General features: G+C 35.2%; 1 protein-coding gene across 1 annotated transcript; it reads left to right on the top strand.

Annotated features, from left to right (window-relative positions):
- The first annotated feature begins 7,284 nt into the window (after nt 1-7,284).
- On the top strand, nt 7,285-11,682 carry LOC118144873 (olfactory receptor 4K2-like). The gene has a single exon (XM_035259944.3). The coding sequence runs from the start codon at nt 7,693-7,695 to the stop codon at nt 8,677-8,679; it is 987 nt and encodes a 328-aa protein (XP_035115835.2). The 5' UTR covers nt 7,285-7,692; the 3' UTR covers nt 8,680-11,682.
- Nucleotides 11,683-12,311: the final 629 nt, after the last annotated feature.

Here is a 12,311-nt window from a genome sequence, read left to right as displayed (position 1 = left end):
AGTCTAAGGTGTCAGGAAGGGGTCTAGTTTCTGCTTTCTGCATATGGTTAGGCAGTTATTCCAACACCATTTATTAAACAGGGAGTCCTTTTCCCATTGCTTGTTTTTGTTAGGTTTATCCAAAGATTTTATGGTTGTACATATGCTGTGTTGCCTCCGATGCCTCTGTTCTGTTCCATTGGTCTATATCTCTGTTTTGGTACCAGTACCATGCTGTTTTGATTACTGTAGCCTTGTAGTATAGTTTGAAATCCGGTAGTGTGATGCCTCCCGCTGTGTTCTTTTTGCTTAGAATTGACTTGGCTCTGCGGGCTCTCTTTTGGTTCCATATGAAGTTCATGGTGGTTTTTTCCAGTTCTGTGAAGAAAGTCAATGGCAGCTTGATGGGGATAGCATTGAATCTGTAAATTACTTTGGGCAGTATAGCAATTTTTACGATATTGATTCTTCCTAGCCATGAACATGGAATGTTTCTTTATCTGTTTGTGCCCTCTCTTATTTCATTGAGCAGTGGTTTGTAGTTTTCCTTGAAGAAATCTCTTACGTTTCTCGTAAGTTGTATTCCTAGGTATTTTATTCTTTTTGTAGCAATTGTGAATGGCAGTTCGTTCTTGATTTGGCTTTCTTTAAGTCTGTTATTGGTGTAGATGAATGCTTGTGATTCTTGCACATTGATTTTATATCCTGAGACTTTGCTGAAGTTGCTTATCAGTTTCAGGAGTTTTTGGGCTGAGGCGATGGGGTCTTCTAGGTATACTGTCATGTCATCTGCAAATAAAGACAATTTGGCTTCCTCCTTTCCTATTTGAATACGCTTTATTTCTTTTTCTTGCCTGATTGCTCTGGCTAGAACTTCCAGTACTATATTGAATAGGAGTGGTGAAAGAGGGCATCCTTGTTTAGTGCCAGATTTCAAAGGGAATGCTGTGAGTTTTTGCCCATTTAGTGTCATATTGGCTGTTGGTTTGTCGTAAATAGCTTTTATTACTATGAGATATATTCCATCAATACCGAATTTATTGAGGGTTTTTAGCATAAAGGGCTGTTTGAATTTTGTCAAAGGCCTTCTCTGCATCAATTGAGATAATCATGTGGTTTTTGTTTTTGGTTCAGTTTATGTGGTGAATTACATTTACAGACTTGCATATGTTGAACCAGCCTTGCATCCCCGGGATGAATCCTACTTGATTATGATGGATAAGTTTTTTGGTGTGCTGTTGCAGTCGGCTTGCCAGTATTTAACTGATGATTTTTGCATCTATGTTCATCATGGATATTGGCCTGAAGTTTGTTTTCTTGTTGGGTCTTTGCCGGATTCTGGTATCAGGATGATGTTGGTCTCATAAAATGATTTGGGAAGGAATCTTTTTTTTTTTGATTATTTGGAATAGTTTCAGAAGGAATGGTACCAGCTCCTCTTTGTGTGTCTGGTAGAATTAGGCTGTGAACCTGTCTGGACCTGGGCTTTTTTTTTTGTGGTAGGCTCTTAATTGCTGCCTTGACTTCAGACCTTGTTATTGGTCTATTCATAGTTTTAGCTTCCTTCTGGTTTAGGCTTGGGAGGACACAGGTGTCCAGGAATTTATCCATTTCTTCCTGGTTTACTAGTTTATGTGCATAGAGTTGTTTGTAATATTCTCTGATGATGGTTTGAATTTCTGTGGAATCTGTGGTGATTCCCCTTTATCATTTTTTATTGCATCTATTTGGTTGTTCTCTGTTTTCTTTTTTATCAGTCTGGCTAGTGGTGAATTTTGTTGATCTTTTCTAAAAACCAGCTGTTGGATTTATTGTTTTTTTTGAAGGGTTTTTCGTGCCTCTGTCTCCTTCAGTTCTGCTCCAATCTTAGTTATTTCCTGCCTTCTGCTAGGTTTTGATTTTTTTTGATCTTGCTCCTCTAGCTCTTTCAATTTTGATGATAGAATGTCAATTTTGGATCTCTCCACTCTTCTTATATGGGCACTTATTGCTATATATTTTTCTCTGCAGACTGCTTTAAATGTGTCCCAGAGATTCTCGTATGTTGTGTCTTCGTTCTCATTGGTTTTGAAGCACTTCTTCATTTCTGCCTTCATTTCATTCTTTATCTATTCAGCATTTAAGAGCCAGTTGTTCATTTCCATGAAGCTGTGCAGTTCTGAGTTAGTTTCTGCATTCTTAGTTCTAACTTGATTGCACTATGGTCTGAGAGACTGTTTGTTATTATGTCAGTTGCTTTGCATTTGCTGAGGAGTGCTTTACTTCCAATTATGTGCTCAATTTGAGAGTAGGTGTGATGTGGTGCTGAGAACTATGTATATTCTGTTGACTTGGGGTGGAGAGTTCTGTAAATGTCTATTAGGTTTGCTTGTTCCAGGTGAGTTCAAGTCCTGGATTTCCTTCTTAATTTTCTGTCTGGTTGATCTGTCTAATATTGACAGTGGAGTGTTAAAGTTTCCCTTTATTATTGTGTGGGAGTCTAAGTCTCTTTGTAGATCGTTAAGAACTTTCCTTATATATCTGGGTGCTCCTGTATTGGGTCCATAGATATATTTAGGATCATTAGCTCTTCTTGTTGTATTGATTCTTTGACCATTATGTAATGACCTCCTTTGTCTCTTTTGATCTTTGTTGCTTTAAAGTCTATTTTATCAGAGATGAGAATTGCAACTCCTGCATTTCTTTGCTCTCCATTTGCTTGGTAAATCTTCCTCCATCCCTTTATGTTGAGCTTTTGTGTATTCTTGCATGTGAGATGGGTTTCCTGGATACAGCACACTGATGGGTTTTGGCTTTTTATCCAATTTGCCAGTCTGTGTCTTTTGATTGGTGCATTTAGCCCATTTACATTAAGGTTAATATTGTTATATATGAATTTGATACCGCCATTTTGATGCTAGCTGGCTGTTTTGCCCATTAGTTGATGCAGATTATTCTTTTTTTTTTTGATGCTCTTTAGCATTTGGTATGTTTTTGGAATGGCAGTACTGGTTGTTCCTTTCTATGTGTAGTGCCTCTTTCAGGAGCTGTTGTAAAGCAGGCCTGGTGGTGACAAAATCTGAGTACTTGCTTGTTCGAAAAGGATTTTATTTTTTCTTCACTTATGAAGCTCAGTTTGGCTGGATATGAAATTCTGGGTTGAAAGTTCTTTTCTTTAAGGATGTTGAATATTGGCCCCCACTCTCTTCTGGCTTGTAGAGTTTCTGCAAAGAGATCTGCTGTAAGTCTGATGGGCTTCCCTTTGTGGGTGACCCGACCTTTCTGTCTGGCTTCCCTTAGTATTTTCTTTTTTATTTCAACCTTGTTGAATCTGATGATTATGTGCCTTGGGGTTGCTCTTCTTGCAGAATATCTTTGTGGTGTTCTCTGTTTTTTCTGGACTTGAGTATTGGCCTGGATTGCTAGGTAGGGGAAATTTTCCTGGATAATATCCTGAAGAATATTTTCCAGCTTGCATTCATTCTCTTCATCACATTCTGGTACATTTATCAAAGGCAGGTTAGGTCTCTTCGTGTAATCCCACATTTCTTGGAGACTTTGTTCATTCCTTTTTGCGCTTTTTTCTCTGATCTTGGTTTCTCATTTAATTTCATTGAGTTGATCTTTGATTTCTGATATTCTTTCTTCTGCTTGGTCAATTCGGCTGTTGAAGCTTGTGCATGCTTTGCGAAGTTCTCGTGTTGTGTTTTTCAGCTCCTTTAATTCGTTTATATTCCTCTCTAAGTTGTCCATTCTTGTTATTATTTCCTCAAATATTTTTTCAAGGTTCTTAGTTTCTTTGCATTGACTTAGAACATGTTCTTTTAGCTAACGGAAATTTCTCATTATCCACCTTCTGAATCTGAATCCGTCATTTCATCACCCTCATTCTCGTCCTGCTTTGTTCCCTTGCTGGTGAGGAGTTTTGTTCCTTTGTAGGAGGTGAGGTGTTTTGGTTTCGGGTGTTTTCCTCCTTTTTGTGCTGGTTCCTTCCCGTCTTTGTGGGTTTATACTCCTGTGGTCTGAGTAGTTGCTGACTTTTCGGTTGGTTTTCTGAGTGGACGCCCAGATTGTTGATGGTGAAGTATTTCTGTTGCTTAGTTTTCCTTCTAACAGTCTAACCCCTCTGCTGTATGACTGCTGAGGTCCACTCCAGGTCCTGCTTGTCTGGGGTACACCTGTAGCAGCTGCAGAACAGTGAGGGATGCTACCAGTTTCTTCTTCTGCTGTCTTTGTAAATTTTTTAAAAAGTCATTTTATTTTTCTTTGTAGAGGAAAAGAAATCTTACCTAAACTTGCTTCTTAATTTCAAAGGGTGCTAGAAATGTGGTCAACTAGGGAAGACTTTCTTAGGCTCTATTGTCAAACCTGTGGGGAATGTAGGATGGATATGACAGTTAAGAAGAGTTCGGTCTCTGAGGTATCTGGAAAAAAAGTTGTGCTTAGAGAGCAAGCCACAGATGAATGTTTGATCTACTATCTTCCTGGATTATCTGTTATTAACACTTCAAAATTAATGATAATTATATTTATGTCTGCTATTATATCTACTATGTTTTATTTAGTATTTTGTGTAGTAGGCATTGAACTGAATGTTTAAAAAATTTATATGCACAATTTAATTTTTACACTATTTTTTTAAGGTGATCCATAGTACCTCTCTTCACTTCTCCTGGTTATGTTGGACTTTCCAACATCCCCCTTTCTAAGATTCACCTATCCCTGGAAACAGCTATCAGTATTAGTTTATGCTAATTTTTAAATGTATTGCCAGAAACTTTAATGCATGTTCCTCCCCCCGCTTTTTTTTGAGACAGTCTCACTCTGTCACCCAGGCTGGAGTGCAATGGCATGATCTTGGCCCACTTCATCCTCCACCTTCCAGACTCAAGTGATTCTCCTGCCTCAGCCTCCCGAGTAGTTGGGATTACAGGCGGCTACCACCACTCCCAGCTAACTTTTGTGTTTTTAATATAGATAGGGTTTCTCCATATTGGTCAGGCTTGTCTCTAACTCCTGACCTAAGTGATCAGCCCACCTCGGCCTCCCAAAGTGCTGGGATTACAGGCATCAGCCACCACACCCGGCTGATCCTTCCTTTAAAATACAACTTCCAGTAAGCAAATATTTGCTGGAGACAAATTGCCTTAGCCTAAAAGAGCAATTTTCAAATTATGGAATTTTGAACACTGATGGGGAACACATAAATATGGGAATATTTCCATAACTAAAGGAGTAATTTTTCCCCCACATATGCTCTGTAAATGACTGCTTAAATGTTTTCTTCTCCTAGGCCAGTCCCAGTTGTGCTTTCCTCTAATGAATGTTGTTACATCACAGATGTGCATTCCCACTTTAAATAGCAAAGACACATTTCAAAGTTCTTGTTGCAACTCCGTAAAAAGTTGGCTCAACATTTTAATAACTCCCATTGCAAGTAGATTGTAGTTTTTCTTCCCTTATCTACTATATGTCACTGCCTTCTAAGGGGTTTTATATAAAGACAGGAGAAAATATACATCCATACTCCAGGTTTCTGATGCTCACTAAAGAACTTCGGTGATTTGTGTAGGCTTGTGAATCTCAGAGAAAATGGTGTTTTTGCTGCTGGGTGAATAACTGGTAGGTTAAAAACTACATATGATAGTAAGAATCTTCAGAAGCAGTTGTGGTTTGCATTCTCCAGGTAATGCAAAAAAATTAGCATTTATTTGATAATTATAGAAAACAAAAATAATGGAGGAATACTAAAAAAAGTATATATGACTTAAAGACACAAAAATGAATGGTTCCATTAAAAAGGGATTAAAGTATGCTTTCTGGTGACAAAAAGGAGAAAAAATATAAAGAAATCTATGTATATGTTTGAATCAATATAAGAATAGTTCCCATTAATTATTGTCAGTAAAATAGAAATATTCAAATGTATGAAGCTGAGGGTTTTCAATGCATTTAATGTAAAGGGAACTTATCCCATTTTCATAAGAAAAAAACAATTTCAAAAATAAGAAATTAGCTCAGTGCCCAAGCTGGAGTGCACTGGAACCATCTTGGCTCACTGCAGCCTCTGCCTCCACCTCCCAGGTTCAAAGAATTCTCCTGTGTCAGTCACCTGAGAAGCTGGAATTACAGATGTGTGCCACTATGCATGGCAAAGTTTTGTATTTTAGTAGAGGCAGGGTTTCACCATGTTGGCCAGGCTGGTCTCAAACTCCTGAGCTCAAGCCCTCCGCCTGCCTCAGCATCCCAAAGTGCTGGCATTACAGGTGTGAACCACTGTGCTCATTTATTGAGTCTTTCTCCATTTGTTCATTCTTTGAATTTATAACAATAATTTTGTTCTGTTCTAAGCATATTAATATTGACTATAATTTAAATATTAGTATATTGATATTTTAAAATTAGTTGATATTAGTCCACCATGTTTCACTGATATAACAAAATCATTTTTAGTATACCTTGGAAACTTATATTGAAGAAGGAGTGAAAAATTGCATTTTCAAGGATGGATACATTATAATGCAGGATTAGATAAAATGGCATTACCTATTATAATTAAGTTATTACCAAAACTAGATAAATGTTAAAATGTGTAAAGTGAAATATTCAAATGTGTAATATAACAAGGGATTTCATATAGTTTTACATGTGTAAAAAGCAATTTAATTAAAAAATGATTTAGATGCATATAGACTTTTATCAATGCCTGATGTAACATTATATATTTTTTTACTTAATTAATTTTGATCTCATCAAAATTTCCAGTAACCTGAACAAGTTTTCAGTTACCCAGGTAAAGTTTCTCTGGTTAAAGGCTTAAATTTCATTAGGTGACTGGCAAAGTAAACACTACCTGGTCACAAAATTGGATTTCATTTAGTAGGATGGAGTTTCATTTACTTTGTACCACACTTTTGACTATTTGGTAAATACATTGATATCCCATAGGAAATAAAATGTCTAGAACTTGGGAATCACTGTAAATGAAAAAAATTAATATTGAAAAATAATTCTAAGTTCTTAATGTATCTTGCTTTTGTTGTTTGTTTTTCTAGTTTAAAGTATAACTTTGGATAGAATGAAGATAATTAAAGGAAGGAGATTCTCTTTTAAAAACATGTTTCTATGAAATCATAGAATAGTAAAAGTGGAAAATAACTCTTATAAATTACAAGTATGCCTTTTGGTTATCAGTTATTTTATGGAATTAAAAAATTAAAAATTAAATAATTTTTCACCTCATAAGATATTAAATGGATCTTCTGAAATCATTAAAGTCTTAAGTCTAGTGTTTAACGATAATTGATTCAAAATATTCACATTTTTGTGTTTCTAAGAGAAACCTTTGAGATTTCAACACTTGTTTTATTTTTAGTTTTGTTTATATAACTTACTTAGTAGAGCACACAAATGTAATGTAATCTTTTTCAATAAATGTGTTTGATGTAACTCCTTGGGTAGTATTCAGATACGTGTATAATTGTATGGGCATGTGATGACTATAGCTCGACATGCACCGATGCTGGTCAAAACCAAGAGATTAAACTTTTCAAATTATATCTGGTAGCAATTAAGTGGCTCCAAAAAAAAGTCTACCCTGAGGATTTTTAGTTGGATTCTAGGTAATCAATCTTTTAGCGAATGATCAAGTTAATATGTGGTTGTAGAAATATCACATTTTCAAACTCTGTAATTTTGTTTCTTTTAAGATTATAAAGCAGAGTCTGCAGATGAATGGAGGGGTTCAACTATTCCAGAGTATCTGAATTCGTGTTACTTGGACTTGCTGATTCTCCTGAACTCCAGATACTCCTCTTTGTGGTGTTTTCCATCTTTTATTTAATGACCATGTTGGGCAACTGCCTTATTTTGCTCACTGTGATATCCAGCTCACAATTCCACTCTCCCATGTACTTCCTGCTCAGCAACCTGTCTCTCATTGACATGTGCCTGTCCTCCTTTGCCACACCAAAGATGATTATGGACTTCTTTGCTCAGCGTAAGACCATCTCTTTTGAAGGCTGCATTTCTCAGATCTTTTTTTTGCACCTCTTCACTGGAACTGAGATTGTGCTGCTGATCTCCATGTCTTTTGACAGGTATATTGCCATATGTAAACCTCTCCATTATTCAACAATTATGAGCCAAAGAGTGTGTGTTGAGCTTGTGGTACTTTCTTGGACAGTGGGCTTTCTGCATACAATGAGCCAATTAGCTTTTATCCTCTATTTGCCCTTTTGTGGTCCCAATGTTGTAGACAGTTTTTTCTGTGATCTTCCTTTGGTCATCCAACTGGCTTGCATAGATATTTATGTTCTTGGAATCTTCATGATCTCAACCAGTGGTGTGATTGCTCTTGTAAGTTTTCTGCTTTTGCTCACCTCCTACATCATTGTTCTCATTACTATCAGGGACTACTCTTCCACAGGATCCTCCAAGGCTCTTTCTACCTGTACAGCGCATTTTATTGTTGTGTTAATGTTCTTTGGGCCCTGTATTTTCATTTATGTGTGGCCTTTTACGAACTTCATGGTGGACAAAATTCTCTCGGTTTTCTATACGATCTTCACTCCTTTTCTGAATCCACTTATATATACTTTGAGAAACCAGGAAGTGAAGCGAGCAGTGAAGAAAAAACTAAATACCCAATATTTCAGTCTTGGGAAAACTGCTCCATTGATACCTCATGCAATGGGTAGAGAATTCCTCTGTGAGATATAAGACCAACAGTTACATTCTTAGAACAATAAAAAATTAAACTTAGAATCCACCTTTCAAGTCATTTAAATTTATGAAAAGAAGTCAGAGATAAGAAATGTGTGACATCTTACTGAAAAGTTAGTGTAGTGTTTAAAGCCTTTTGAGTTATGAGTCTATTTGATAATTTGTTGAAATGTAAAGGTTATTTTCATAGAATCATGAACATATTATCAAAATTGTGAACATAAATTCAGGACACCATAGACTTCTGGTCCAATTGTTTCTGAATCCTACACACGTACCTCAGATTAAGACTACTTAGAGAAGCCTGAGATAAAATAAGATTCTTCTGTTTTCTTTATTTTTTTATTATTATACTTTAGGTTCTGGGGTACATATGCAGATCATGCAGGGTTGTTGCATAGGTATATACATGGCAATGTGGTTTGCTGCCTCCATCCCCCTGTCAACCACATCTGGCATTTCTCCCCATGTTATTCCTCCCCAACCACCCCACTCTCCTCTGTCCCTCGCCTAGCCACCTCCACCAGACCCCAGTGTGTGATGCTTCCCTCCCTGTGTCCATGTGTTCTCATTGTTCAACACCCATCTATGACTGAGAACATGCAGTGTTTGATCTTCTGTTCTTGTTTCAGTATGCTTAGAATGATGGTTTCCAGATTCATCCATATCCCTACAAAGAACATGAACTCATCATTTATTATGGCTGCATAGTATTCCATGGTATATATGTGACACATTTTCCTTGTCCAGTCTATCCATCAATGATTATTCTGTTTTCTAATTTGGAACTTTCCCATTCTGCACAGCCTTGTGGTACTCTGATGGCATTTAGTTTAAGTTAGAACTATAATTAACAGTGTAGGACAAAACAGGTTTTTAAAAAAGTAACACTGGAAATACTGTTTTAAAACAGGTTAAAAAAATAACACTGGGGAAATTTATACTATGAAGCGATTCTTTTAAGTAATATTAAAAGGGGTTCAGTTGTTTGAGTTCTGTGTCAACTTTGAAAATAAGAGAACAGTTCAAATAATTTGAAATTTAACAATACAGTTTCTTAATAGGTGTTTATGTCACTATCACACTTCATAATTAACATAGTGAATAATCAAATGACAATTTGTAAAGTTTAAATCATAGTAAACTACTCAAATCTGACTGGCTTTCAAAACCTGGCTGAAAATCACAGATATGATGAATTCATTTACCCCCAAGACTGGGAAAAATATTAACTATTTCGTTAATGATTAGTTTTTTATTTCCAAAATAAAATATTGCAGCATGTTATTTGTTTAGAAGAAGCTCTGTGTCTAATTTTCCATATAATATAACCTGTGGAAAGAAAAGAAAAAAGAATTTAAGAAATATGTAGCATGATTCTCCCTAATTTGGTTTATTATTGATTATGGTAAGAAAAATTTTTATTACAAGAGAGTCTTTGGAAATCAGCCAACCAGTCCAATTTTCTAACAGCTGATATACTGAAGGTCCAGAGAATTCATACAACTGGTTTAAGGCTGAATCCCTGTAAGGGACAAAGACATTTATCTAGACAAACATTGTCCCTGGAATTAAATCCTGGTTCTGTCATTTCCTTGTTGTGTTATCACTTTACCTACAGGTAAATATTCACTTTACCTCTATCCCTTTTTATCTCTATAAAGATTGTAAAAGGTAGACTAAATATTTGTCTTGACAATTTTATGGAAAGTATGCAGAATGGGTTCTAAAAATGTTATTTCTATTTCCCTGTGACTTCTATCAAAATGCATCTTATATTAAAGTAATATGGCTTTGAAGAATAACTTCCTTCAAAAAAAGTTACTAGAATGTGAAATGTGATATTCTAGTTTTAGGATGTCTCTAAGATTGCAGCTTGTTAAGACATATGACAAAAAAATGAATAGAACATTTTCCATTTTTTAAAATTACCAATATGGTTGGGGTGACAAAAGTAGGTTAGATTGCATGGTATTTTGAGATACTGATAAAAAAGTGCCTATTTAAAATGACTAAAGTATTTAAAAAGAATTCTGGCAGCAATCTGTCATCATGGATTTGAACAGCGAGTAGCATGAGAAAAACAAGCCTTTGCCTTGCAAAGAAAGAAATGGCATTAATAGTTTTGCCACGTAAAAGTCCAAGATAATTGTAAAACATGCTTCAACACAACCTCCAAGCCACATATGTTATGAAGAAATGTAATGTTGGAGCTAGATATATAATCACATTTAAAATTTGAAACACTAGTTTATTTTAACTAAAACATAAACTCTTCCTTCTTGCCTTGAGTCAGTTAGGCAAATGAAAAAAAAGATTAAGGTGGAAATGTACTTTTGTCTCACTCCCACTTTTCTGCCCAAAATCTTACATTTGTTTTTGAATATAAATATCTGCTTCTGAATGTCAGTCTTTAGTTCAATAATTATGCGTTTAACATCTACTCTGTTTCAGGCCCTTGCTGGGTGCCAGAGATCCTCTAAAATACAAGATCTGTTTCTCTGTCTTTGAGGGACATGTATCCAGCAATTAGTTAGATCAGTCTGTTGTAGGTGTAAATTTCAGTCTTACAACTTTCTTGTTTTGCAAACTTGAGCAAGTTTTTTTCAGTTTCTTAAGCCTCAGCTTGTTCACCTAAAAATGTGATAATAGTACTTAACCATTAGTAAGGTTGTGAGAATTAAGCAAAAAAAAAAAAAAAAAATGCAATGTATTTAACAATGCTTGGTATTCATTAATGCTTTAATAAATACTAACTAATAACATTATTGTTATTGTTACAATTGTGTTAAACATGCATAAAATTGCAAGTACTAGAATGGAAATAAGTGTTCTTATTTGAACTTAAATGGCAGAATTTCACATTTTAATAGGATGTATCAACTTACCTAGTATTAATTATTGTTAAAATACTGGATTTTTATCAATTATTATTAGTCTTTGATGCATTTCTACAGTTAGCATTGTCCTTTGTGTGCATTGGCCTTTGTATATTTTTCCAAGGAAGTATTGCACTTTTGGCATTTCTTATTTTGAATGAAGTATATTCCAAGATTGCATAAAATGTAAAAAAAAAAAATAAATATGCTATCTTCAATAGGTTAATATCTTTTTTTACAATAATTTTAAATAAAATAAATGTGGTTAAAAACTCTGAAGTATTTTGTCCCTCATCTTTTACACATTCAAAGGATAGCAATGGAAATGCTTTAAGTTCTTATATACATTAACTGAGAAACAAACGTCTTAATAGTTATCTATTGACTTTAAAAAAATTAATAAACAAGGCAGACTTTGTCCAGATTTATAAAAATATAAGAAATTGTTTATTTTGAGAAATGGTAGTATGTACTGTTTAGGAAACTGTTAAAAATAAAAGCATGAAGTAAGACATTTCATCTAACTAATAAAGCCCTAAAGCTCGAGAATAAATATCTAATCTCTACCAGGGAGTTTCTGGTAGTAGAAGGCACATTCTGGGGGAATCATTTAAGCCCTGAACTAAGCCCTCAAAGCTTTTCTCATGGAGCCTAGTTAAAATTTCTGCATAAATACAGCCTGGCAGAGTAGCCATTCTTCAACATGTTTCACATGCCAGTATCTGAATATGGCTTTCACATTTGCAGTAC

The sequence above is a fragment of the Callithrix jacchus genome, chromosome 8 (genome assembly GCF_049354715.1).
Source record: "Callithrix jacchus isolate 240 chromosome 8, calJac240_pri, whole genome shotgun sequence".
NCBI classification, from domain to species: Eukaryota; Metazoa; Chordata; class Mammalia; order Primates; family Cebidae; genus Callithrix; species Callithrix jacchus.
The sequence above is the reverse complement of the archived record's forward strand: the minus strand, read 5'-3'. Positions and strand labels throughout refer to the sequence as shown.

What these genes read in the sequence shown, in the direction of transcription:
- LOC118144873 (XM_035259944.3), top strand. Translation starts at nt 7,693, where the DNA reads ATGGAGGGGTTCAACTATTCCAGAGTATCTGAATTCGTGTTACTTGGA.